At 43.0% G+C, this 27970-nt stretch overlaps 2 protein-coding genes across 5 annotated transcripts in view; one reads left to right on the top strand and one right to left on the bottom strand.

The window, feature by feature from the left end:
* Positions 1–17304, top strand: part of LOC123770262 (intraflagellar transport protein Oseg4) — a 56287-nt gene extending 38983 nt beyond the window's left edge. The window contains exons 18-24 of the mRNA XM_069324467.1: positions 2223–2418; positions 2566–2778; positions 7237–7354; positions 10154–10318; positions 11145–11305; positions 12815–12939; positions 16894–17304. Of these exons, the coding sequence (XP_069180568.1) occupies positions 2223–2418; positions 2566–2778; positions 7237–7354; positions 10154–10318; positions 11145–11305; positions 12815–12939; positions 16894–17071 (1156 nt within the window). The 3' untranslated portion in view covers positions 17072–17304. The remainder of the gene's footprint in view (positions 1–2222; positions 2419–2565; positions 2779–7236; positions 7355–10153; positions 10319–11144; positions 11306–12814; positions 12940–16893) is intronic.
* Positions 17305–19621: 2317 nt separating this feature from the next.
* The window catches only part of LOC123770239 (KICSTOR complex protein kaptin), a 51793-nt gene continuing 43444 nt past the window's right edge, over positions 19622–27970 (bottom strand). For 2 of the 4 annotated variants that reach the window (XM_045761915.2, XM_069324469.1), the window contains one exon: positions 26933–27065. In XM_045761915.2, the coding sequence (XP_045617871.2) occupies positions 26934–27065 (132 nt within the window). In that variant the 3' untranslated portion in view covers position 26933. Of the gene's footprint in view, positions 19965–26897; positions 27066–27970 lie in introns of those variants that run through there. The other 2 variants (XM_045761906.2, XM_045761931.2) reach the window with 2 other exon arrangements.

Consider the following 27970-nt stretch of genomic DNA (forward strand, 5'->3'; position numbering starts at 1 on the left):
CTTCTCTTCTCTTCTCTTCGAGATATATCACTAGGGGTTCCCTTCTGACGGGAGCTCAACGGAGCGCAGCTTTTCCCCTGCGATGTCTGGCACTCAAGTGAGGTCAAGGTCCTCCGGCAGCGAGCCTCACGCCTCCAGCAAAATGTCCACATCTCCTCGCCAGTCATTTATCTGTTTTCTTCTTCATTGCCCATAATCTCAAACTGTTATACATATCCAAGCAACTATTTTACATATGGGTTATTACCTCAATACTTACTAGAACTTTTAGTTAGGTCAGGCTTGCTGAATAACTCTCAAGAAGGGAGACTCGTTTCTCCTGCAGGCTGAGATCATAACATAGTGTAGTTTTTATACCCCGGAGTACTAGCATAGTTTGGACACCCCAGAGAGTACTAGCATAGTTTGGACACCCCAGAGAGTACTAGCACAGTTTGGACACCCCAGAGAGTACTAGCACAGTTTGGACACCCCAGAGAGTACTAGCATAGTTTGGACACCCCAGAGAGTACTAGCATAGCTTGGACACCCCAGAAAGTACTAGCACAGTTTGGACACCCCAGAGAGTACTAGCACAGTTTGGACACCCCAGAGAGTACTAGCATAGTTTGGACACCCCAGAAAGTACTAGCACAGTTTGGACACCCCAGAGAGTACTAGCACAGTTTGGACACCCCAGAGAGTACTAGCATAGTTTGGACACCCCAGAAAGTACTAGCACAGTTTGGACACCCCAGAGAGTACTAGCACAGTTTGGACACCCCAGAGAGTACTAGCACAGTTTGGACACCCCAGAGAGTACTAGCACAGTTTGGACACCCCAGAGAGTACTAGCACAGTTTGGACACCCCAGAGAGTACTAGCATAGTTTGGACACCCCAGAGAGTACTAGCATAGTTTGGACACCCCAGAAAGTACTAGCACAGTTTGGACACCCCAGAGAGTACTAGCACAGTTTGGACACCCCAGAAAATACTGACACCCCAGAGAGTACTAGCATAGTTTGGACACCCCAGAGAGTACTAGCATAGTTTGGACACCCCAGAAAGTACTAGCACAGTTTGGACACCCCAGAGAGTACTAGCATAGTTTGGACACCCCAGAGAGTACTAGCATAGTTTGGACACCCCAGAGAGTACTAGCACAGTTTGGACACCCCAGAAAATACTGACACCCCAGAAAGTACTAGCACAGTTTGGACACCCCAGAAAGTACTAGCACAGTTTGGACACCCCAGAGAGTACTAGCACAGTTTGGACACCCCAGAGAGTACTAAAATAGTTTGGACACCCCAGAAAGTACTAGCACAGTTTGGACACCCCAGAAAGTACTAGCACAGTTTGGACACCCCAGAGAGTACTAGCACAGTTTGGACACCCCAGAGAGTACTAAAATAGTTTGGACACCCCAGAGAGTACTAGCATAGTTTGGACACCCCAGAGAGTACTAGCATAGTTTGGACACCCCAGAAAGTACTAGCACAGTTTGGACACCCCAGAGAGTACTAGCATAGTTTGGACACCCCAGAGAGTACTAGCACAGTTTGGACACCCCAGAAAATACTGACACCCCAGAGAGTACTAGCATAGTTTGGACACCCCAGAGAGTACTAGCATAGTTTGGACACCCCAGAAAGTACTAGCACAGTTTGGACACCCCAGAAAGTACTAGCACAGTTTGGACACCCCAGAGAGTACTAGCACAGTTTGGACACCCCAGAGAGTACTAAAATAGTTTGGACACCCCAGAGAGTACTAGCATAGTTTGGACACCCCAGAAAGTACTAGCACAGTTTGGACACCCCAGAGAGTACTAGCATAGTTTGGACACCCCAGAAAGTACTAGCACAGTTTGGACACCCCAGAAAGTACTAGCACAGTTTGGACACCCCAGAGAGTACTAGCACAGTTTGGACACCCCAGAGAGTACTAAAATAGTTTGGACACCCCAGAAAGTGCTAGCATAGTTCATACACCCTAGGGTACTAGCATAGTTTGGATATCCTGGGTACTAGTATAGTTCTGACATCCCAGTGTAGTACCGTAGTTTGGATACCCCGGGATACTTCCGTAATTCGGACACCCCAGGGTACTAGGGGCACTAGCATAGTTTGGACATCCACAGGGCACTGACTGACTTTGGACACCCAAAGGACATTACGAATATTTGTCTACTCACAAACAGGCCACTGGCGTAGAATTAATTACCTCACAAATTTTCAGGGATGAGGCAGTAAAGCAGTTTGAGTTAGCACATAACCATGAAATGTTAGCTCAGTGCTACTATCAACTGGAAGATTTTGAGGCCATGGAGTCCCTTGTACGCTCGCTGCCTGACGACTCTCCTCTCCTTCCCTCCATCGCGGACATGTTTACAAGTGTCGGGATGTCACAGCAGGCTGTTGATGCCTACATGAAGGTAGATTAGACGTCTAATAACAGGTTGAGTACCGTAGTGAATTATGTATTAACTATTGTATTGTAAAAGAATATACCTCTGGACTCTTAAATAAATTCGTCGTAGAGATAATCTTCACGGTATGACAGTACTGTATATATTTTTCAGTGCAATTGTGTGAAGTCTGCTATTGATACATGTGTGGCCCTAAACCAGTGGCACGAAGCAGTAGAGTTAGCAAAACAGCACAACGTAACCGAGATAAGTGCATTGCTTGCTCGTTATGCATCGCATCTCTTGGAGAAAGGCAATCGTCTGCAAGCTATAGAACTGTTTCGGAAGGCTGATAAACTACTTGATGCTGCAAAATTGCTATATCAGGTAATGTATTTTAATTTATACAGTAAATTTTGTCTGTTCCCTCAATTCCAATAAATTTGTTTTCATTTTATTTGTTGCTGTTCCCAGCTGCTTTGCATGGCTCTATAAATATACATTATGTTCTTTGACTCGGAGTACTCTACTACAATAACTCTGTGGTTGTTGGGTCTCTGTCTTACAATGACTGTTGTTGCCCAGTGTTGCACTTTCTCCAGAGCAGCTATGTCCTTTTGAAAATGATTTCTCCATGCTTGGGTACAGTAATCCAAATGGGGGTTCACCAGAGATTTATAGAATTGAATCACTATCTTCTTTTCCTAAATTCAGCTTGAGGCCTGCTTTTGAGAAGTTGGCACTGGATCCATACATTTTACCTGAGGATCCAGTAGTAAATGTAACAGAGCCCAAACAAGAGAGTTTGGTGTCTTACAATTCTTCTGCAACTGGCAGAAGAATTCTTTCTGTGGGAAGGTCCGTCAGCTCCCTGGAGCTACCGAACTGATATTAGCTATATTAGTCTGGGGCTTCAGTCATACGGAGTTCTTGCCTACTGGGGACCACAAGCCAGAACCTGGTGCCCTCAGAGAGGCACAGGGAGCAATGGCCTATGAAACTCCCTTGTATGAGAGTACAATGACACCTCGGTTTACGAATGCCCCTCTTACAAGCTTTTTGGTTTACGATCCCAATTTGTTTGTAAAATCCAAATCAAGTTACGAACTTTGCCTCGGGTAACTTAGTTTGTTGATATGCGTATGGCCGACCTAGTACGTGGTAGCACGGCAACCGCACCTCAGTTTACCAGTGCCTCCCGCCTAGTGACATTCGCACCTGAATTCTTTGTAAACAATTTCAGTGTTTTTTTTATTTTGGGTATTTGAACATGAAAGTTACTATTATATATCTCATCATGGGTCCAAGAAAGCCAGTGATAAGGTTCAAGCCAAGAAAACCCTTGTGAGAATGTGGAAAATGGAGAAAAACATCTGGCTGGAGAAAATTGTGACCTGAATGTGTTTCAGAACTAGACTGTGAGGGGTTTGAGCCTGGACCTGAAGTGCCTATTATTGAGGAAATTGTTAATCTGGAATGGAAATTGGGCTTGGAGTTGGATGGTGCTGATGTGGAGTAGTTGGTGGAGGAATACTGCGAAGAACTGACCACCGAAGAACTCCAAGCCCTTCACTATGAGCAGCAACAAGAGGCAGGTGAGAAAATGTCTTCAGGGGAAGAGGAGGCAGTACAGAATGTCCCTTCCTCAACAATTAAGAAGTGGTGTAGACTATGAGAAGAAATGCAAACTTTTGTTGAAACAATTCACCCAGAGCAAGCTGTAGTAGGCAGTTGCCTTAAAACCTTTTCAATGACACTGATGCCTCACTACAGACAGATGTTAAAATGTAGGGAAAACAAGTCTCTATGGAAAGGTTCTTAGTGAGACAAACAAGCAGTGAGCCACAACCAGGTCCTAGTGGTATGCAGGCAAAACATAGGAGAGAGAGAGAGTGCCCCAGAAAAGTCATCACTGCCTGATGTTATAATGGAAGGGAACTCCCCTTCCAAACAGTAACACCTCTCCTCCTCTCCCCTCCTCACCGTTTTCCATACGCCAGCAAGAGTCATCAATAATGGTAAGCAATAACTTGTACATACTTTAGTACTAGAGATTTGGGTGAATTAGGTATAAAATTTACTTTGAAGTTAATATTTTTGGGAGTGTGGAACGGATTAATTCAATTTACATTATTTCTTATGGGAAAATTCGCTTTGGTTTACGAATTTTCTGGTTACGAATAGTCTCTGGGAACGGATTAAATTCGTAAGCTGAAACACCACTGTGCTGTATATTCATGTCTGCCATTGACCAGGGTTGGGCACCCAGAAAGGTAGGCACCCCCAAAACGGACCCCTTCTGGTAGAAAAATTGCAACCCGAGACCGAACAGAGGCTAGAAACTCCCCCGAAGAAAAACAAGATAACAAGCAACATGTCACTACACCAGATGCCGCTCGTTTGCGTCGCCCCCCCTTCCCCCCCCCCCCACTTTCCATGCCACTGAGCCGACTGCTAGTTTGTCGACTGAAGCCGGCTTTGATGGTTGTCTACTCTGGTCTCGATTGCCTGACAGGATTTTCACCCGAGCAATGATGCCTGCTGTGTTTTGGAGCGGTGGCTCTAAAATTCCTTGTTTTCAGAGTCAGGGCAGGGTTTAGCTGGGGATGAGACTTGGGCGACTCTGGGATTGCCACATTTGATGTGAGGCATTTGAACCTGTTCCTCCTGTCGAGGCTTCTGGGTCCTTCCAGTGGGCTCTTCTTCATTGATGCCTTTCCCTTGGACTCTGCCTTTCTTTTAAGGCTGGAGGGCATTGAGGACGGCTCTGCCCTGGAACCTGGTTTGGAGGCTTCTGGGGCTGGGGGGAAGTCAGTCTGGGGCGCTTCGGCACTTTTTGATCCTGTCTGGGCCTTGGTGCCTTCGGGGCAGGGTCTGCTGTTGCAAGGTTGGGGTTTTCGTATCGTCCTTCCTTGTACGAGTTTGATATGGGTTCGGCTGCCCCACCCCTGGGTATATTTCCGGGTTCCCTTGGGTTCCGCAGCTTCGTCCTTCCGGAGGTTTTCTACTTCTCGTATTTCCCCTTCAGAGGCTCAAGAGGCCCTCAGTGCCTACCTCCTGCGAGGTCTGGATTTTGCCTTGGTGACGGACCCGATCTCTTTTGAGTTCGAGTGTTCTTCTCCGTATTGGGTGCATTATGAGGTTCCTGTGTCTTCTTGGCTTGCAGACTGCTCTTTCTTTTTGCTGGGGGCATGGCATGAGTTCTGTCATACCCGCATGCTTGAGTGGTGAGAGCTCACTATGGTGTTGCAGGTTTACTTTGCCTTTAAGCATCTTAATGCGTGCTTGAACGCCCCTGTGCTTCCTCATGAGGTTGGTGTGCTCCAGTTGTATGTCCAGGTCCCTTCCATTTCAGCTTCTTTGGTTGCCAAGGATCTTTATGCTCGTTGGCATTTGGCCTCAGTCCTTCGCTTCTTTTTCCCTTTTCGAGCTCTCTTTGGACTGGCTTGTGGAGGATGTGGAGGCGTCAAGTGCCAGGCTGTGGTCTGCCGCGTTGACCTCGGCGGCGTTGTTTAAACTGTGTGCACCTATCCTCCTGGAGGCAGTGTGTGTCTGTTTTATGCCTCTCGCCTCGCGTGATGGCAGGCCGTCCTCGTGCTCTCTGTTGGTTCTGCTTGGGCCCTGGCTCATAGGTTTTTGTCTCCGGTTTGTTCACAGCTTGCATTGGGGATGGATATCACTTCTACTCTGTTTCGTAAGCTTTTTCATGTGTTTTTCCACCTCCGGCCTGCTCATGCGCTGCCTGAACCATGCTGGTTCTTTTCACCGGGTGCTTTCCTTTCCCTCTTCTTCTCGGTTTGTGGTGGCCCCTTCGGTCCAAGACTGCTTTCAGAAGCCGTTGTTTTTGTTGGCTTTGGCCTCTGGGGGTGGGGTCGGGGAGCTTCATGCTCTCCTCGGGTGTAGGGGCTTTGCTCTTTTGGTCCTGGTGGACGTTTTGTTCGCTTACAGCCGTCTCTTTCTTTTCTGGCGAAGAATGAGACTTCGGGTTCCGGAGGGGTCCGTGGGTTATTGATGCTTGGTTGATCAGGCCGGGGGTGCATCATGTGATGTGACCGGTTGCTGCTTTACGTTGTTACCTGCGCACCTCGGCTTCTGTGTCCGGGGGCGCACTGTGGGTTGATCCAGTATCCCTCGTTCACTGTTCCAGGGCTCGGGTCTCTCGGGTCGTCCTCAGGGTTATCCAGTCTAACCAACCTGTGGTCTACCTTCACGCCCATGATGATCGGAAGTTCACAGTTCTTGCTGCTGTGTTTGGGAACATGTCTTGGGCTGACATTCGGGCATGGCTGCTTGTTACCTGGTGAATGTTCTTCATCGTCACCAAGTTACTCCTCTCATCCAAGACGTGGATTTCTAGCCTTGTCACCCCATGGGTTAGCTGCTACATTTTTGTTCCTTTATTAATCTACTTCTTTCTTTCTGACCAAAGGCACTTTTCTCTCTGAGGCACCATTGGGAATATGCACCGAGGAACAACTGAGGGCCGGCCCAGAAATCAAGCTTTGAATGTAATGACACTCCCATTTCTGACAGTCTCAGACGTTCCCCATAGCCACCCCTTCTTTCCCATGGGGGACTGGATGAATTTTAGGAGAGGCTCACACGTGAGGTGGTCAGGCAGGCTAGACATTCCCCTAAATTACCTGAACTGCCACTTCAAGCAATTTGGCAGGTCATATTCCAGGGAAAAATTTGGATTAAGGACCTGTTCGAAACGCTGTGCGCGCTAGTGGCTTGACAAGAATGTAAGAACTCTTGTACTGTATATATAAATAAAATAAAAAAATCATTCAATGCTTGATATTTATCAATAAACCTTGTATAAACTGTGATTGTCATATTTAGATTGCGGAGGAAGAAGGAAAGAAGAAAGCCCGTCCATTACGTGTAAAGAAACTGTATCTGCTTGCTGCCCAGCTGGTTCAGGAACACAATTCAAGAATGAAACAAACTATGAAAGAAGGTAAGATTGATACAAATATTAATTAGTGTTTTATTGGCGGGATCTCTCGATAGCTTCCTCAGCCTGTTCAGGGATCTTCATCATGTCTTAGCTCTTCACACCAGGCCTCTGTGGTCAGTTGATTTCCTACTAGATTCCAGGACAAGAATCAAGCTCGTTCTGAGGTCAGGAAAGCTTTGGGTCAGAGAAACACTCAGAAACAACAAAATACAAAAAAAAAAAGCATATTCACAGCAAAACAAATGGCTGCTTTCAGGATACAGTATTAGGCAGACCTAGAAAGCATGGCAAATGATCATTGCTATGATAAATACCTTAATTGTGACAAGACCGCCACTAGATGGCAGGCAGGTCACCCGTGGCACCAACCAGCCCACTTCCTCATTCTTCTGTTTATGGCCACACGCTCCACTTCTGCCTTTGTGGGGCCTGTCAACTGCCTCTTTTTTTTTCAGCTAAATTGTGTTGACTTCCTCTGGAATGATTGTTTTCTTGTGGGGCGTTGCTTTGTTTCATTTAGTACTTCATGATTGTGTGTATGGTGGTCACATTGTTTGTGCCCGAGCATTCCGTGTCACTCCAACTAGGGCCAGAGCAGAGTATCTACCCTGGGATCAACTTGCATTTCCCAATATCCCACCACAGACACCTACTCTGAGGAGTTGTAAGCTTTCTCCTCTATAATACATTTTGTTTTCAGGTGATGCATCAGACTTGTTCTTCTCTGAGCAACCTGTTGATGGAGAGAGGCAGTTTAGTACAAAAATGTAATCAAACAGTGAACATAATTAAATGGTCTTTTCTAGTGGACAATTCATTAGCTCCATGAGCTATATTTCAGGTGGAGCAGGAGATGCTTTTTCACCCACAGGGACCACCTACCCTCCGAAACCGTAACTACCAAAACTTGTTGAGTTTTAAAATATATCTGGAAAAGATCAAAGCAAATGAGGGACCTTCAACAAGCTGCCGGCTTCCTGTCTTCATCGAGGCCACTAGTTTTAGTGGCCCTCGGGTAAATCGGGTAAATTTCTGGGGCTGTCAATCCTAAGGGAATCACGCTAGACCTCTGAGGGCCATCTGACTCCTGAGCCTACTGAAGGACAGGACCTGGCTGCCTCCACGAGGGGAGCTTGCAGATCACAGGTCAACTCAAGGCCTAGAAAAAGTGAACATCATAAAGCAAAAGTGCAAGAAAACAAACAACTGCCTGAATTAAATGATGAACATTACCTGAATTTACCTGAGGGCCACTAATACTAGTGGCCCTCAGAGTGGCTTATCGAGGCCACTAATGCTAGTGGCCTCGATAAGGACAGGAAGCCCACAGCTTGTCAAAGGTCCCCCCATTTGCCCTGATGATCTTTTCCAGCTGAATTTTAAAACCCAGCAGAGATTTTGCATTTACGGCTTGGCACGTAGGCGGTTCCACGGGTTTATAATCCTGTAGGTAAAAGAACCTCCAGTTTTGTGTCCTGCATGCATGTAATGAGGCAACAAGTCATTGCTGGGATGTTAACACACTGTAACGACGGGGAATAGCTTATACAGCACATACGTGCAATAATAAAAATAAACAAAACCTCCTCACTTCTTTACAGTACATGTACGATATTAAAAATTAGGAATGCCGAACAAATGTAAATTATAAAGATACGCCTCTAACACAAGAGGAAACGCTCAATGGTACAATTATTTGTAATTCACGGGACTTAAACTAACAGTGTGCATGCATTACACCTATTAAAAGGACACGGGTGAATGGGTCATAATGCAACATGAAATAATTTCTCACTCACCAGATTGACTACTGTACTACACTGTACGACTGTATTGACTACTGTACTACACTGTACGGACTGTACTAACCCGGGGTGTGGGCGCCACACCCCGGGCTAGTATAAGAAATATTGTGGGAACAACCGTGGACATCTTCAAGAGAAAACTAAATAGTTTTCTTCAAGAAGTACCAGACCACCCAGGGTGTGGTGGATATGTGGGTCTGCAGGCCGCTCCAAGCAACAGCCTGTTGGACCAAGCTCTCACAAGTCAAGGCCGGGCTTGGGGAGTAGAAGAACTCCCGGAACCATATCAAGCAGGTACACGAGCACATCCGACACACATCCTGACTCCAAGTCAGGATCCTCTCTGTCCTCGTGGGGGGTGCAGGGACACTACTCCCACAAAACGTGCAGGAAAAACTTTACACACACACGAGGCATAAACATTTACAAATACACAATTCAACATCTGTACTTAGAAACACTGACAAATGAAACATAAAAATTAACACAAATAAAGCAAACTGATACTTTAAGAGAAAACATTTAGATTAATGACAAACGCTAGACTTTATATACCAGTTATTTCATTCCTCTCTGTCTCTCATATGATTTCCATGCTCCATTGTTATTACTCTAAATGTTTTCTCTTAGTGGCTCACTAGCACAGGAAGGTTATACCTCATGTTGATGGAGATACTACACGATTTACTGTGACGTGTTTTATAAACAAATTCACAGTTTGAATTTGTAAGTATATTGTGTGAATAATTACTGTATGCAGGCGATGAGTCACAATAACGTGGCTAAAGTATGTTGACCAGACCACACACTAGAAGGTGAAGGACGACGACGTTTCGGTCCATCCTGGACCATTCTCAAGTCGATTCAGAATGACTTGAGAATGGTCCAGGACGGACCGAAACGTCGTCGTCCCTTCACCGTCTAGTGTGTGGTCTGGTCAACAATAATTACTGTATGTTCATTCTCTGAAATTAAAACCAAGCATATCTTTCAGCGAGTGGGAGTCGAAGTGCAGCCTTAATGGGTCTCTTTGACGAAGGAAGCGCACTTCCTGCCGACCTCCAGGGAGGCAACACTCAGGCCAACATGCTGGACAATCCCTGGAAAGGAGCAGAAGCTTATCACTTCTTCCTCTTAGCTCAACGACAGCTATATGAAGGCCAGTTTTTAAGATTATTCAGTATTTCTATGGTATTCTTATCTGTCATTATTGCTGTAGCATTATCCTCAACTCCTCTCCAACTCGTGTATAGCAATATACAGCACTTGCAGGAGTACTTGAAGTGTTTTGCAACCCCTTCGTCACAAAGTTGGTTGTTATTGAAAATTCAAACATTATATTAATGGTCATCATCGTTGATTATTGCCATCTTAGGTTTACTGTGCACCCCATGCTCATCCTGTGAGTGAGAGTTTACTGTGCACACCATACTCATCCTGTGAGTGATAGTTTACTGTGCACCCCATACTCATCCTGTGAGTGATAGTTTACTGTGCACACCATACTCATCCTGTGAGTAATAGTTTACTGTGCACCCCATACTCATCCTGTGAGTGATAGTTTACTGCACACCTCATACTCATTCTGTGAGTGATAGTTTACTGTGCACTACATACTCATCCTGTGAGTGATAGTTTACTATGCACCTCATACTCATCCTGTGAGTGGTAGTTTACTGTGCACTACATACTCATCCTGTGAGCGATAGTTTACTGTGCACTACATACTTTATGCTGTGAACAGTAGCACAAAAAAACGATTACAAAAGTAGACGACGACGTTTCGGTCTGTCCTGGACCATTATCAAGTCGATTTTCTTGACTTATCACAGTCGACTCGCTGATGGTCCAGGACGGACCGAAACGTGGTCGTCTACTCCTGGTGTGTGGTTTGGTCATCATATCTGCAGCCACACTATTGTGACTCATTGGCTGCATACTTGTCCAAATCTTTCATTTACAAAATGTTTTTGTATCCTCTGTAGGTTACGTTGATGCCGCCATGAAGACATGCCTACATTTGAGAGAATATGAGGGACTCGTTGATCCAGAAGACATCTATGCCCTTCTGGGTTTGGCCTCGTGTGCTAATAGAGCATTTGCAACATGTTCCCGAGCTTTTATAAAGTTGGAGGCTCTTACGGAGGTAATGTGGACTTAGAAACATGTTTATTTTGGAGGGCTCCTCTGGTGGCTCTCTGTTGCTAGCTACCTGGATCGCTCCACCAAATTAAATCTACGCCAGGCCTTTGTGAGTCATTGTAAGCCTACTGGGGACCATAGGTGAAGACTTGGCTCCTTCTATTGAGGCACAGGAAGCTGATTATATGAGATGGCTCAGACTAAGATAAGGCCAAAATAGGCAATAGCAAGGTAAACATAATGCAGAAAACAAGACCACACAATTATCCACACAGTCATGAGGGGGTTTACCCACTAGTAGCAGCTGCATGCCACCTGGTGGCCACACACCCAACCACTAGATACACCTGGCCATATTGTCAGTCATTAAGCCTGGTATGATATGTCAACACATTGCCTCTCCCACTCATTATTCTGCTAGCACCCACAAGTCCCAGTTTTCTGATGAGTGAAAGCTATTGTTTATACTCCGTCTTGCAGTGTCCCAATTGCTTGTGTTCTCATTCTTTATTTTAGTACAGTATTTGCTTCACATGTTTCTCTACTCACCTAATTGTGCTTGCAAGGACTGAGCTTTGTCTCGTTGGTCCCGCCTCTCAACTGTCAATCAACTGGAGGCCTGACAACTTCTATGCGTGACTTCTTGTGTAGGTTCTTACCTGTACACCCTGAACTGCACATGTCTAGAGTTAACTTTACTGGGTGCTTGCTGGTGTTGACTTTAGGAGGCCTGGTCGACGACCGGGCCGTGGGGACGCTAAGCCCCAGAAGCACCTCAAGGTAAGGCTACGACCAGCTAGGGGTTACCTTCCCTGGTGAGTTGAGGTGGTTGTCGTCCTCCTGTGGAGGCAGCCTCGCTCTGACTAGTGCACAGTGTTCACCAGTGGCTCCCTGATTCCTGCCCTGCCTCAGTGTTCACCAGTGGCTCCCTGATTCCTGCCCTGCCTCAGTGTTCACCAGTGGCTCCCTGATTCCTGCCCTGCCTCAGTGTTCACCAGTGGCTCCCTGATTCCTGCCCTGCCTCAGTGTTCACCAGTGGCTCCCTGATTCCTGCCCTGCCTCAGTGTTCACCAGAGGGTTGTTCACCAGTGCAGAACTGACCAGGTGGGGTAACTGGCTTTGGGAAGGTAATGGGCTGCCAGGTAGTGGCAATCAGCATTTGCAAGTTTCGAGCTAGATTGAGTTAAACTCTTGTTCTGTGTGAATCCTTTGCAGAGTTGTTTGGCGGTTTTGAGGCTTTGTTTTCTTTGAATCCAGCAGTTGTCTGTAAAGCTTCACTGATTTTCTGCATGCCAGGATGACAATTCACCATCCCGATGGGATGATGAATTGTCACTCGCTCTGCGCCTCTGTGAGGAGGCCAAATAGAACTTCTGCGATTGATGTCACCTTTTAGTACGGAGCAATCTCAGCAGGATAGCTTGAGAGCCACAAGGGATCCTCCAGATAGAGGCATTTCCTTACATTCAACGCAGGGGTTTTGATAAACAAAATTATTTTTACATAATTACAGATATCTCCGGAAAAGAAGGAGGCATACGAGGACCTGGCAATGAACATTTTCATGAAGTACAGTCCAAAAGATTCTCGTAGCAATCGAGCCGAGTGCACTAGCTGCGAAACAATGATACCAGACTGGTGAGTTCTTTTCAGTGTATTAATTTTTTACTAAACAGTACTTTAACTCCTATGGATAATTCCTGGGAGGGACCCCCTCAATAGTTCCCTTAGCTTAGCTCTGGCACTACCAAGCCTTAACATACTAGGCCTCCAAGGCCCACCTGTTGCCTTCCAGGAGGCAGGACCAGGTTCTGGCACGCTACAAGGTGGAGAAAGCAAGACATCAGATATTTTTTTTTTAATTTATTTAGATACAATGTACAAGAAATCTTACATTCTTGTACAGCCACTAGCACACATTATCATGGCCTGACAGCTGAGTGGACAGCGCTTCAGATGCATAGTCCTGAGGTTCTGAGTTTGATCCCCGGTCGAGGTGGAAAACAAATGGGCAGAGTTTCTTTCATCCTGATGCCCCTGTTACCTAGGAGTAAATAGGTACTTGGGAGTTAGACAGCTGCTACGGGCTGCTTCCTGGATGTGTGTGTGTGTGTGTGTAAAAAAGTTATTAATTGACAGTTGAAAGGCAGGACAAAAGGGCAGAGCTCAACCACCACAAGCATTAGGTGAAATACAACTAGGTGAATACATAGTTTCAGGCAGGTCCTTAATCCTAATTATCCCTGGAATATGACCCACCAAATGGTTTAACAATCAGCAGGCACCCATTCACTGCTGGGTGAACAGAGGCTACAGTTAAGGACTGGCACCCAGTCAGTCCTCCCCGGCCAGGATACCAACCCAGACTAAAGTCTGGGCCTGGGTTCTCATCAGATAAACCCCAACACTAGAGAACATCCACCAGAAATCACAAACACAATTAAACAAGAGACTGCTTGAAGGAAATTTTCCCTAGGTATCCTAAGGAAAACACTGCAAATAATCATTGCATTGGGGTAAATACTCTGTTTAATTCTGATGGCTCTAACTGCCTCCAGATGGCAGCCCATGTCATCTGAGGTTCTAGCCTCAGCTTAATTTCGTGCAAGGGGGAGGGGGGCAATGCGTGAACCCCTGATTGGGCTATAATTATTTGGAAGCCTCAGGACCCCTAGAGAATTCAGTGGAATCCCAGGTTCCATTGCTTTTACCATGGTCATGGTGTAGTGATCTAGGGCATTTCCTTGGCAGTACCAAGTGAATGGGTTCGAATCCTCATGACTCCTATTGATCTCAGTGATTACAGTGTATATTATTGTCATATGTTATTGTGTATTCTCTTTCATTGTTATGTCATTGTTGTGTACTTTGATGATAATCCACTTTAAGAGATATTATCATTACTGTGGTGCAGGGATTCCAACTGACAGAAGTGTTCTAAGTATGTTGTTGTATGCCCTTGTGTTTGTCAGTGTTTGTCCACCTACAGAGAACGTCGGTTTTTTCTCGTATGCTTTATACAAGGCCAAAAATTGTCCTACTAGAAAATGGAAGCGGCTCGCAAGAGTGACGTACCGTTCCGTTTTCTGTTTTGGGTCCTCTGGTAGGTTAGGAGAGGAGACTTTAAATTGACCGTTTTCTTGACGTTGGGAAACCTTAGGAGGACGGACTGGTTAATGAGAGAGAATCAACAATGTTCAAATAGTTGACTCTGTTGGCCTAACAATTGGCGGGAAGCAAGTTCCACGTTTGTTTAACTTTTGTGGCCGTGATACTCTCTGTTAACGTAAAGTACCTATGTGTAATAGTGTTAATTTACTTTAATAAATTAGGTTAAATTATACATGCTTTCAATCAAACCCTTTTCCCCATACTATTCTCACATATGCCTTGCTCTACAACTCTATTATTCACTTAATGATTCTTGACACCATCTCAAGGGTAGAGCTGCTTCACAGCCTTGCATCACTATAAACATTGATTTAAGAACCCCTGGCATTCTATGCCCTCCAGTGAACATTCGTTTAGGCAGGACGACGACGACTTGACGCAAGATTTCGACATGTGGAAAGATTATTATTAGAGTGGAAGAGATTATTATTTGCATCATTATCTCGGCCACTGGCATGTCGGTGTCTTGTATACACTGAGAAATCACATTAACGTGATATATCAACGAACAGATCCACAGAAGCCTTGATGAGGGTTGGAACCTGTGTGCTGGGTGTTCCCAGGCGCGCTTTAGCTTAACAATGTGGTGGTACAGTTGACTAGAGTGCGCCTGGGAACACCCAGCCATAGGTTTGAACCCTCATCACAGCTCCTGTTGGATTTGTTCAGTGTCTTATTGTCAGCTCTTTGGGTAATTCAACATGGGCTATTGCAAGTGCAGGAGCAATTGCTCATGGCCCAAGTAGATTTTCTCATAGGCCACAATTTCCCTATGATGACAAAGAGTGAGTGGCACCTTTAGCAGTTAGTCAGCAGTACACCCAAATCCACTCACCAGCCTCTCTGTAGCGGTGAGTACTGCCCACAAGATCCTTTAAGGAGAGGTTGGAGAGTTCCTGTGGCACTATACAAACATGTTGACATGCATGATCGAGTCCTAAGGCACAGTGAATCATGCTACATGCTCTAATAACCAACCGAATGATCTTTTTTTTTTGTATACCTCAAAACTTGATTTTTAGAATTTAATTGCTGGAGGTAAAACACAAGACCAGAATTTCAAATCACTAATAAAGAAATGGTGTACAAAATGCAACGCAAATACTTGATAAATAGATGGTCAGGTGGAACGGCCTCTATCAGAAAGTCTTACATATCACAAGTATTATTCAACTCCCCTTACCATAAGTAAAAGTTTTGGCCAATTATTTCTCACATGAAATATATTCAAAAGTTCACAAAAATAAAAAGTACACCAAAATTAATGTATACAGTGAAGATCTTTGTTGATTTAGGCAAGTGTTACAATGGTCATATGATAGAGGCCCAGGAGCTGAAGTCTATGACTACAAATTATTTTGTGACCTCCCATGACTACTGGGAGATACCATTAACATATCGGAATCATATGGCAACCCGTCCTCGCACTAGGCTGTTTAAAGCAGTGACCGTCATCCCCGGATGCATTCATCAGTTTTAACATACTTGTACTGTGTTTTAAAAATTGGTTTGTTCTCATCTATCAATTAATATTATTATACATAAAAATTCTATATATAGGTTAAGTTAGGTGTTTAGGTTTTTTTTTTTTTTTTTTTTTTTTTTTTTTTTTTTTTTTTTTTTTTTTTTTTTTTTTTTTTGAGATATATACAAGAGTTGTTACATTCTTGTACAGCCACTAGTACGCGTAGCGTTTCGGGCAAGTCCTTAATCCTATGGTCCCTGGAATACGATCCCCTGCCGTGATGAATCGTTTTTTCATCCAAGTACACATTTTACTGTTGCGTTAAACAGAGGCTACAGTTAAGGATTTGCGCCCAGTAAATCCTCCCCGGCCAGGATACGAACCCATGACATAGCGCTCGCGGAACGCCAGGCGAGTGTCTTACCACTACACCACGGAGACTGCGGAGACACCACGGAGAAATCACGATTATTTTGTTGGCGATTATTTGTATTTGTAGTACGTGAGTGAAGCATTTATAGAATTGTGGTTTGAACAGAGGATGTGAGCGAAGTACAGTACTTGTTCTGGTAGTGTTCGGACGTCATCAGTTGTAATTCGTGTATAAACCGCTTTTCATTTATAAACAGGGGGGTTCGGCAGCTGGATAAACGAACTTGGATCTTTGTATGTGTGGACAGACTGCATATGGACAACATCGTTATTCAAAATTGACACAAAACATAAATCTTTATATGATGACGACTATATTGCATTTCAACAATCAATCATGACAATGTCCATACTCTGGTGGTTAAATAGGTAGTTAGAAACATTTTTAATCATTCTTATGTGCTTCTCAGTCATATTTTAATTAATATTAATGGTGGTCTGACCTAAATTTTGTATTACAAATGGGTGATCAAAGAACCCGAGATTACGCAACTTGGATTAATCGCGTGCCGCCTATCTTTCAGGGTGAGTGTTTGCCCAAGTTGCAACACACGCTTTGCAACATGCATTGTAACGGGACGACCCATCATGGACGTGACTGCTGTTTGGACGTGTCCAGCGTGCAAGCATTCTGCACTGGAGCAAGATATGACCATGAGAGCTCATTGTCCTCTGTGTCACACTCTCATTCTCTCGCACTAAACACATTCAATTATAACACCACTGAAAAGTATACACTTATACTGTATTGTACAACATATAATTTCCGTATTTGTTGGCAGATTGGACGCATGTTTTTGGTCCACCACCGAATATGTATATGGTATTTACATACACAAAATCACTTTTTATAAATGAATGATGAAATATACTAAAAAAAAAAAAAAAGAAATCCACAAAATATCCATATTAGGTGCATCTTATATGCTGGAAAACACAGTAATTAGTTACAAAATACTTTAACTAATTTGCTGTTAGAATCAATGTTTGTCAAATGGCATTATCATACAACTTGGTTTAGTTCAACTTGAATCTCTACCAGTAGAACATTTTTTATCATAATTACTTTACTGACTGTTGTTATGAAGTGTTGAAACACACATCAAAGTCACCTTTGACACAGTACAGTAGGTAGTACTGTGATGAGTGTCCAAACAAGCCATCTTCTTTATGTAATGTCCCCAACACAGTACAGTAGGTAGTACTGTGATGAGTGTCCAAACACGCCATCTTCTTTATGTAATGTCCACAACACAGTACAGTAGGTAGTACTGTGATGAGTGTCCAAACAAGCCATCTTCTTTATGTAATGTCCCCAACACAGTACAGTAGGTAGTACTGTGATGAGTGTCCAAACAAGCCATCTTCTTTATGTAATGTCCACATTGTAGGGTGTAATTACCTAAGTGTAGTTACAGGATGAGAGCTACGCTCGTGGTGTCCCGTCTTCCCAGCACTCTTTGTCATATAACGCTTTGAAACTACTGACGGTCTTGGCCTCCACCACCACCTCACCTAACTTGTTCCAACCGTCTACCACTCTGCGAAAGTGAATTTTTTATATTCCCTCAGCAGCTTTGTTTAGTTAATTTAAATCTATGACCTCTTGTTCTTGAAGTTCCAAGTCTCAGGAATTCTTTTCTATCAAAGTACTATACACAAAAGAAATACCTGAAGTCTGTTAGTGTTTAAACATTGTTGTTGTTGTTCTTGAACATTTTCATTTCATAATTTTATAAAGTACAGGAAGTGCCCAGCTGATGACAGGGAAGCATTCCCAATTGTTCGTCATTTGTTAGCAAGAAACGTGGAATGTGACTTTCCATAGATGCAGCGCAATAAATAGAAGATAGGTTCTCAAAGCTGGACAACTAATTGAGTCACGGAGACCACCGCCCACGGGATGGGTATGGGGTGCATAATAAATCAGTGAAATAGGGAGGGGGGGGGGGGGGTAGAAGATGCTATGTAAGGAAATCCTCTCAAGTTGAGAGAAGTAATTAGTATGCCAGGTATAAATGGCTAGGAGGCAGTGCATAAAGATACTAGATCTCTTCATGTGTACATTGTACACAAGAGCTACGAGGAGAGGTTAGAGGCATTAAATATGCCAAAACTGGAAGACAGAAGAAAAAGAGGAGATATGATCACTACATATAAAATAGTAACAGGAATTGATAAAATCGATAGGGAAGATTTCCTGAGACCTGGAACTTTAAGAACAAGAGGTCATAGATATAAACTAGCTAAACACAGATGCCGAAGAAATATAAGAAAATTCACTTTCGCAAACAGAGTGGTAGACGATTGGAACAAGTTAGGTGAGAAGGTGGTGGAGGAGGCCAAGACCGTCAGTAGTTTCAAAGTGTTATATGACAAAGAGTGCTGGGAAGACGGGACACCACGAGCGTAGCTCTCATCCTGTAACTACACTTAGGTAATTACTGATAAGGATACAAATTTGGTGTATTCCTAGCAGGTTTTGAAATATATTGAATAAAGGACCAGTCTTATTTATTTTGATTGCTAGAGCTAAGGCCCTAGAAGGAAAGTGAGGAGCTTAGGATTTTGTTCAAGATGGAGGATGGTTAATGGAGACCTAAGGAAGTAAATGTGAGCCCCTGTGTATGTGCAGGATTTTTTAAATCTTACGCAGTACCCCTGATGCTTCACCTGATGGGATGTACAGGTTGAGCATATTTAGCCACCCCATCACCTGATGTGATACACAGTCAAAGGGTTAATGAAGACAGAGATGGTTAAAGATATCCGTAGCTTTTACGTGTCAGAAATAACACTGCACTATGGTTGTGGTCGTTAATGCTGAACTCTTCACGTTTTTAAATTCTAGTTTCATCTTTGATACGTACTGATTATTGAGTGGCATATTCTGTACATATGTAAAATCAGAGTTAATATTTCTTCTTTCAACGAGTGCCTTATTATGCCCACTTTCATTTGCTATGTTAAGGCTTTTCTCTTGGCCTGGATGTGCAACTTTTTCTCCTAACCTAACCTAACCACAATTAATTTTTGTACTAAAAAAAAATAGATAATCAATACTAGATTTTACACTGCTCGAGTTGGATCACAAAACAGCTGACTGAGGAAGTGTCGGTAGCCACTGTAAGTATTACTCAGCCACAAAGAGGAGTGTCATACGTCAGAGATGACCTGACTATAAATGCCCAGTGAGTAATGTACAATATTTACTATCTAGTCTCTCATAGGAAGGTTGCCAAAAGGGTGGTACATAGTTTATGAATGTTTATTGGTAGCTACTAATATACAGTTCATATAGTTTATAATTTGTACAGGTCTTTTTCCATGTAGTAGAAAAATAGTTTAGTGTTCCTTAAGAGACTGTTCAACAGCTCGATGGATAGAGCTTGGGCCTCACACACGTGGGGTCGACAGTTGGAGTCTCCTAGAGCCCAGGTGGATGGGGATGTGTTCCTTGCCTCAGAGTGAGAGCCATATCCCTTGTCCTGGATCTGGGTAGGCCAATGTGGGCGTCAAAGCCCTCGTGTGATTCCTAAGGCTTGGCTACACCGCCTCCCACGGCTCTGGGCCTCCCAAAGGGCTCTTCCCGAAACTGCAATGATGATAAACAACATGAATGTGATTGAAACTTTGGATGAGGGAAAATAGGTAGAAATTGATTATTCCTATAATTTGTTATCAATAACACACTTTATAAATCTAATTTATTAATAAAACACTTTAAGCGATGAAACACACACACTCTTCTCTTTGAAATTACCAAATTGTCTTAATTTAGTTTCTCTTATATGTCTAGCAATAAGAAAGATTTTACACTAAATATCATAAATGTGCCTTATGTAACTAATCATTCCAGTATGCTTTTGGTCCATACAAACCCGTATTAAACACCTCGTATGATGCTCTCCATGTTACAGGATCATGTGATAAAAAAGAAATCTCAGCAATATGCATTCTTCATGCATTTACAGCTAGTACAGTGGGGCCTCAACTTACGATGGTAATCTGTTCCCAGTCAAATCGTAAGCAAGTCAAAATATCAAATATCAAAATATCGTAAGTCAAAATATAGTAAATCGAAATGAATTTTCCCATAACAAAAATGGGAATTGAATTAATCTGTGCCACACTCCCCAAAAAATTAATTTCAAAGTAAATTTTATACGTAATTCAGCCAAATGTTTAGTAGTAAAGTATGTACACGTTATTGCTCGTCTTTATTGATGACTCTTGGACTCTGTTGTTGTATGGAAGACTGTGAGGAGGAGGAGGAGAGGTGTTAGTGTTTGGAAGGAGAGTTCCCTTCCATTATAACATCAGCCACTGATTGTTTTTCTTTTTTCAATTTTTTTTATTTTTTTTTTATTATTTTTTTATAGAAAATGACATCTACTGAACGAACCATTTTAGATATTTTTTTTTTTTAATTTTTTAAATTTTTTTTTTTATTAATTTTGTTTTTTTTTTATAGATAATGGAGCCTGACATTCACTGAATGAACCTTTTAGACATTTTTTTCTGTTTTAAATTTTGTTCAATATTTGTCTGTAGTGATGCATCACAGCGTCAATGAGAAGGTTAACCCCTGCACTGCGCAAAGCGCCTTTAGGCGCTCTGAGAGTTATGCTATTTTTTTTTAATTAGGCTATATTTTAATGTTTTTTAATGTTTTCCTTACTCTTTGTGTTTTTAAATGAAAATAGTTGAGTTTGGAAACATTTTGACATTAAATTTACCTGAATATTTATAAAAATAACATGAATATGTCCTTGACAATTGCCCCAAGAAGTTTTTGCCAAAACCAGGTGCGCAGTGCAGGGGTTAAGGCAACAGCCTACTGCAACTTGATTTGGGTGAGTTGTTTCAGCAAAAGTTTGCAGTTCTTGCCATGCTGCTGCTCACATCTCTATAATAAATGAGGAAGGAACATCCTCTACATCAACAACTCTCATACCATTTTCATGTTTACAAATGATATCTTGTTTTTCCTCTGTGGTCATCCTCACATGTGTTTTCTTAGGTTGAACCTTACCACAGACTTTCTTGGGACCCAGAGTGTGATATATAATAATTACTTTTATGTTCAAAAAAACAAAAAATCACCAAAATAATTAAATTTCCTACAAGTGTGATTGTCACTAAGCCGGCGGCTCTGGTAAACTGAGGCAGGTCTGCCCGCGTGACCAGGAACCACGCGCTCGGTCGACCCGAACGCATATCAACGAATATCGTTAGTCGATGACTCTATCGTAAGTAGAGTTGCATTTTCTGATCAAATTTAGATCGTAACTCAAAATTATCGTAAGTCGGAACAATCGTAAGTCGAGGTGTCACTGAACTATATATATTTTGTTCACATTTCTATTATGTACCATGTTTTCTGGTAGATGGGAACTGTGTATTTTGTCCACCAATGCAATGTGTGTATAAATATATATAATATTCTGTATATATATAAATTATTTACATGCATGAAAATATTGTTTTCCCCAAAAACACTTTCAATCATTTTCAATAAAATTTATGATGAAACACACTAACATTGGGGTTTATCCCCACAAAATAGCCATGTAAAATAGGTTTTTGTACACTCTTGTTTACTGTATAGAGTAATGTTTTCCCAGTATACCTTAGTTCTGTGAAACTTAAAAGATACCCTGTAAATGTTTTCAAAGGTAAATTTACATATAAATTAAGGCCTAATATGTAAGTACATATTAAAAATAACTACATAGCTACAAAAATAACCCATTATTGAATGTAATGAAATGCCTCTTTCTGAATGAGCCCCAGTGGCTCTCTGAAGCTATGTTGTTTAGATTGCTACATGTAAATGGGTCACATCAGAAGCAGGAGTTCAGGTTTGCCAACTGGGGACCAGAGTCAGAACCTGGTCCACCTCAGAGGCAGAGAGAGCAGCTGACAAAAGTCACCATCACACCGGGAAAGCATCCAGGTCTGAGAAAGTTTACAGACAACTGAAGAGATAACAAAGACCTAAACTTTGAAATTGAATGACTCTGCTGATAATTCACACAGACCAAAAGAAACATTTAATTTTTTTCAAAACTCGTAGCAGAAGAACTAAAATGAGGCAAAGACGACGAAGAGTGGCAAAACAAGCGGTGAGTAATCTTGTACCGCCTCCACATGGAGACACATGTAGGACACCAACAAACCAGTCACCTGCTAACCGTACAGATGACGATACACACACACACAAAATCAAAAACTCCAGATGTATACAGCATAGGAGGTTGAACCAGCAAAGTACATCATTATGCCAATCTGTTAAAAGAGGCAGTGCCGCAGAAAATTGCCTGGCTTCAGACGCCGGGCAATTCATGGTTAGACTGGCCCCAAGGAGACAGAAGGATCATCCTCCTCGAATATGACTCCAAAATGGACAGAATCCAGAGCAACAACTGAACCAGGTGAAAAAGGTAAATGGAGCTCCACCTCGACAAGTCCAGTCGAAAGGCATCCACTTCAAGAGCCTTATGATGAGGGAAAGGAACCATATAGAAGGGAAGGTGCTGGTTCCATGCCAACATGAAGAGGTCCACTTCAGGGTGAACAAATGGCTTGCAGATTCAAAGGATAGTCCATTGACTGTTCACTAGAAATGAGATAGAAGCGAGAAAACCAATCAAGAGAGTGTTGAGGGCACCATGCACATAAACGCAATATAGAACTTGACCCCATGAAGCTAAAAGCCAAACTTCTTGAAGCATTAAGCTCCTCAGGCCAATGGACTAAAGAGACTTCCCTTTGCCCCTCCGTTCAGACAATGAACCACTGGAGAGCAGTTGGTGGTGAAGCTGGAGCACGGAGCGAGCAGAATCCTCCTCCTCCTCGCCAAGACAAGAACCACAGATGAAGCTGCCCAGAGAGCCCTTCCACAAGGACCCAAGCCTACAAGACTGCCTTATGGTAATCCCCACAATAAGAGTACAGGTAGCTGCCACTTGCCCACATCCTTGCAGAGCGCTGGAGGAAACACAATTCCCAAACAGAGCAAAAGTGCCGCTCAAGAACAGCTTAACACTTTCGCGCTCTCGGCGCTCAAAAAAAATCAATACCCCAGATGCTTTCGGCACTTCGCGCGCCTATGCGGTAAGACCGAAAAAGTGTACACTCTTTTGACTGTCCTGACAATAATTGAAGGCGCACGTATTTAAATTTGGTATCACTGTGTTCGCAATGAAATTGTCTATAAGAGCATACCTATAAAATGCCGCCCAAGCATAAGGAGTATCAACACCAAATAAAAAACTATGCAGATCACTCGCCGAGAGCGCCAAACAGCAACAAAATGTTTCCACTCTCTTAATGGTTGCGAAGCCTACAGTTGTCCTACATCGCTAATTTTGGTATCATTGGAATCGCAATAAAATTCTCTACACGGACATATGCATATGAATGTTTAATATAGGTAATTGCTCACCCGCAAGAGTGTGTGAAGTGGAGAGTAGTTAGCCGCGAGCGCACTGGCGAAAACACGGGGGGAAATCATGCTTGGAAAGTTTATACATTTATACGTTTCCTGACCCTACTTTTCTATGTACGTATTTCTTTTTTATACCAATGTGTTCGCAATAAAATTTTCTATAAGATGAAATGTATAACATTTGTACAAAGCATGTGTAAGAGAAGCGCCAAATATAGAACCACGTCGCTCAGTATGCGTTCGCGGCAGAAACGAACGCATTGTTTTCATTCGTTTGATGTTTGTCATGTTTATACTTGTTGAAACATTTTATAATTTGTATGACAGTGATCGCAGTAAAATTCCCTACACAGACATATACATAACACATACAAATATTTCCCACGTGTTGGATATATCAACGGCTAAAGGGAACCCACTGCCACACGCTCGCCACACCCCCAAACATACTTTGTGTTTTTTTTTTTTACTCATAGAAGTTTATGTGATATAATATTCATTCTGGTACCCAAAAATTCGCAAATAAATTCTCTACAAAAGGTATATAATATAACTTCTTATAGATGATGATAAATTCCAAATAGGTGTACTTACCCTGTCTATGTTGATTGAAGATCAACAGTTGAGCATTTTTTCTTCACTCCACCATCTTCAGGCTTCTGATCCTGAAGTTGCTCATCTGATGTTTCGGGAACGGGAATTTCATGGAGAAAAATCTGAGAGTATCCCCATCCATTTCGGTTAAAAAATAGAATTTATAGAAATATTTTTTCGATGGACGAGAAAAGTAGGCTGTTATGCGGAATCGTAAGAAAAAACGGTGACGAGTTATCTCTAATCTAAAGCGCGAAAGTGTTAAGGGCAGAACACGCCTCCCGCCAACTGAGCATGCAAATTCGACAGAACCTATTGCCATGCCCCATGAAATTATAGCCAATAAACTGAGATGGACCTGTACCCAAAAGAGGCCTTATATATAAAAAAAAAGAAAAAAAAATTCTGAATTCCACAGGAGGTACCAAAACAAATTCATGCAAGCCAACAAAGGGAAAACATAGAAGACGGAAACCTCCAAATGGGACTTGGAACCGAACAATCATTATCACACATACGAAGATATGAAATGGTATCTTCCTGAAGCAAAAGGCTCTCTGTAGAGGGAACCAGAATCAAAGAAGAGTTGAAGGGCACTCATGGACATTTCTCAGGCTCTACCTCGGCCCCCCTCAGCCTTCCACAATGGCTCCGGGGTAGAGCCGTAGTTCTTGCCCAACACCTGGTACAGAGAAGGAAGACCAGAAGTGGGGGCAAATCACTTCCACGGGGCAAGGAAGAAGAGCCACAGACCTATTCCACGAGATCAACTCCTCCAATTCTGGGTCCCTGAACACCACAGGGACCAACTCCAATGCATGCAGCCAATTAAATTGCTGCAAAAGCCTAGCCCTAGGAAACTTAATTCTCAAAACGGAAGCTGCCTGAAAAGCTTCTGCATTGGAAACTAAATCAATGCGGAGAGACCCAGAGGGAACAAATTGCACAGGAGTCGGGGTCATAGATACAACAGACAGTATTGGCAGAGGCAGAAAATTATGATCGTCATCTGATGATCATAATGATGAGATTAATGATGATGAGCACCATTCAAACACTCACATGGTGAGTGCAGGGTTCAATGGGCTGAAACAATGGGCCAAAATACCCACCAAGGGGAAGGGGAGGATTTCCTGGACCTGAAGGCAGCTAGCCAAGGAAGACACCCAGACACAGGCTGCTTGCCAGAAGACAAACACTAAGTGCAACCAAAACAACCCGGCTATGATGGCATCTGCAGCATGTTGTATAAACAAACATGTGAACAGCAATGCACCGCAGCATAACCAATAGAATGCCCGAGGCAAGGGCTCAAACAGAGGAGTCAAAAAGACTCGTGAATAACCCCAAGCGAGGCTCTCCGCCCTGTTGACACGGCCTCTGAGGGGCGAACTCCCATCAGAGAAAATGTCAGTGCAGGGGCAGTACTAGCGGGCACCCTGAGAAGGAACCCAGAGTGCATGCAGCCCAGATCACAACAAAGACAAGCTCCACAAGAAGCCATCCCCATGTAGCAAAACTAAAATATAGAACTGATAAAGAAAATGGCCCCCCACAGGCACAAGTCCAAGGATGTCCAGAGCTCAGCCTGGAGCAGGTTGGTGTTCCGGTCTTTCCGACGTGGTAAGCCTCTGTCACTCTAGACATCAACAAATGAGCAGGTAAGGAAGATGGCCGCATGTGGAAGCTGGGCCAGCTGGTGGTGGCATTTGGTGTCCCTCCAGTTGTCTGTAAAGCTTGTGTGCCTTTCTGGAGGCTTCCTGGTGTGGTGGCAAGTTGTCCCTCGCTCTCTGCACCTCTGTGAGGAGGGCCAGGTTTTGGCTCTGAATGCTGGTAGTCCAAATTTACTCTGAATCTGATATGACCCATTTGCATGGAGCACTCTCAGCCAGGTAGTGTCATCAAGCCACTGGGGGTTACCCCAGAAAAAAAAAAAATTTCAGTTGGGGGTTATGGCCATAAAGGCATTTTAGGATGGCTGACCATTTCTTGTGATTTAATGTATATGTTGACTTGCCATGAATCTTGTCATTCAAGAATTGTCATTCCCTTCCTTCACACAGTGAGAATATTATTTAACTATTTACAAATTCCATCAACATTCTTCAATACTTCCAGAGAATAATTAAATTTTGTTTATCAGATTCTTCACTACACACACAAGACAGGATGTTGTTTGGTCGACATGTTCAGATTAATCTAGTCAGTTTTTGTTGTTGCAGTGTTTGTGTAATGTCACACTTGTACAGTATTTATAAACACACCTCCAAGATGATGGAACCTTTGATGGAACCTTTCAGTTGTCCTTTACTTTACGGGGAACTGAGTCACTGTTACTATTTAACGTACAGTACATGACCCATATGCAATATATAAAGGAAAATTAAACATGGTATTTTTTAAATTTTCCAAAAGTTAATAATTTTCCTCAAACATTTTAAATCGTATTCAATTCAGTAATGATCTTTATTATACACGTACTTGGGATGAATCGTTATATCTTCGATCCCTCATCATTTATAAAATGATTTTTTCCCTTTGTTGACTAGGTACATGTAGCAGGTCATCAGGGAGAGTACGGTCCGTCTTGAGCTTCGTAAGGGCTTCCAGTCTCCTGAGAATGACTGACGCAAGCTCCCATGGGTTGTGCTGCCAAATTAATCAAATAGATATTAGAAAAGCTTATGAATTAAACCACATTTCAAATTATCTTCATATATATCTGCTTTTAATACTTTGAAAATAATTGTACAAATTTAATAATACTGGTAATTGTGATGATGATAATCTTAATGAGAAAATCCACAGGAGCTGTGATGAGGATTTGAACCTATGCGTTTGGTATTCCCAGACACACACTATAGACGACTAGGCCACGACATGGTCAAAAGAATTGCAACTTGGGGTTCTGCTGAACCCACAAGGCTTCTTCTTCTTGAGGTTATCTTGAGATGATTTCGGGGCTTTAGTGTCCCCGCGGCCCGGTCCTCGACCAGGCCTCCACCCCCAGGAAGCAGCCCGTGACAGCTGACTAACTCCCAGGTACCTATTTACTGCTAGGTAACAGGGGCATTCAGGGTGAAAGAAACTTTGCCCATTTGTTTCTGCCTCGTGCGGGAATCGAACCCGCGCCACAGAATTACGAGTCCTGCGCGCTATCCACCAGGCTACGAGGCCCCTACTATTAGGGGCTACTATTAGGGACTGGTTTGGCTTCCACTGAAGCCAAACCAGGAGAGTCAGAGGTAGAATTCCTAGCTGTCAATCCAGAGTACCTGGATGGGGTTCTGAGAGTTGTTCTACTCCCCAAGCCCATCCTGGGGCCAGGCTTGACTTGTGAGAGCTTGGTTCAACGTATAGAGTGCATATGACACCAATGTGCCGCTCCTAGTACACGACACACAATAATAGTTTAACTGATGATTAATTTACCTGGTATACATCATTATAATCATATGGAGTTGTGAAAACCATATAAACATCATTAATATATATCTCGTGTAATTATGACTATTATTACATTCACATAGTAACATAACCATGAAATGATAGGA

Source organism: Procambarus clarkii, chromosome 14, assembly GCF_040958095.1.
Source record: "Procambarus clarkii isolate CNS0578487 chromosome 14, FALCON_Pclarkii_2.0, whole genome shotgun sequence".
NCBI lineage: Eukaryota > Metazoa > Arthropoda > Malacostraca > Decapoda > Cambaridae > Procambarus > Procambarus clarkii.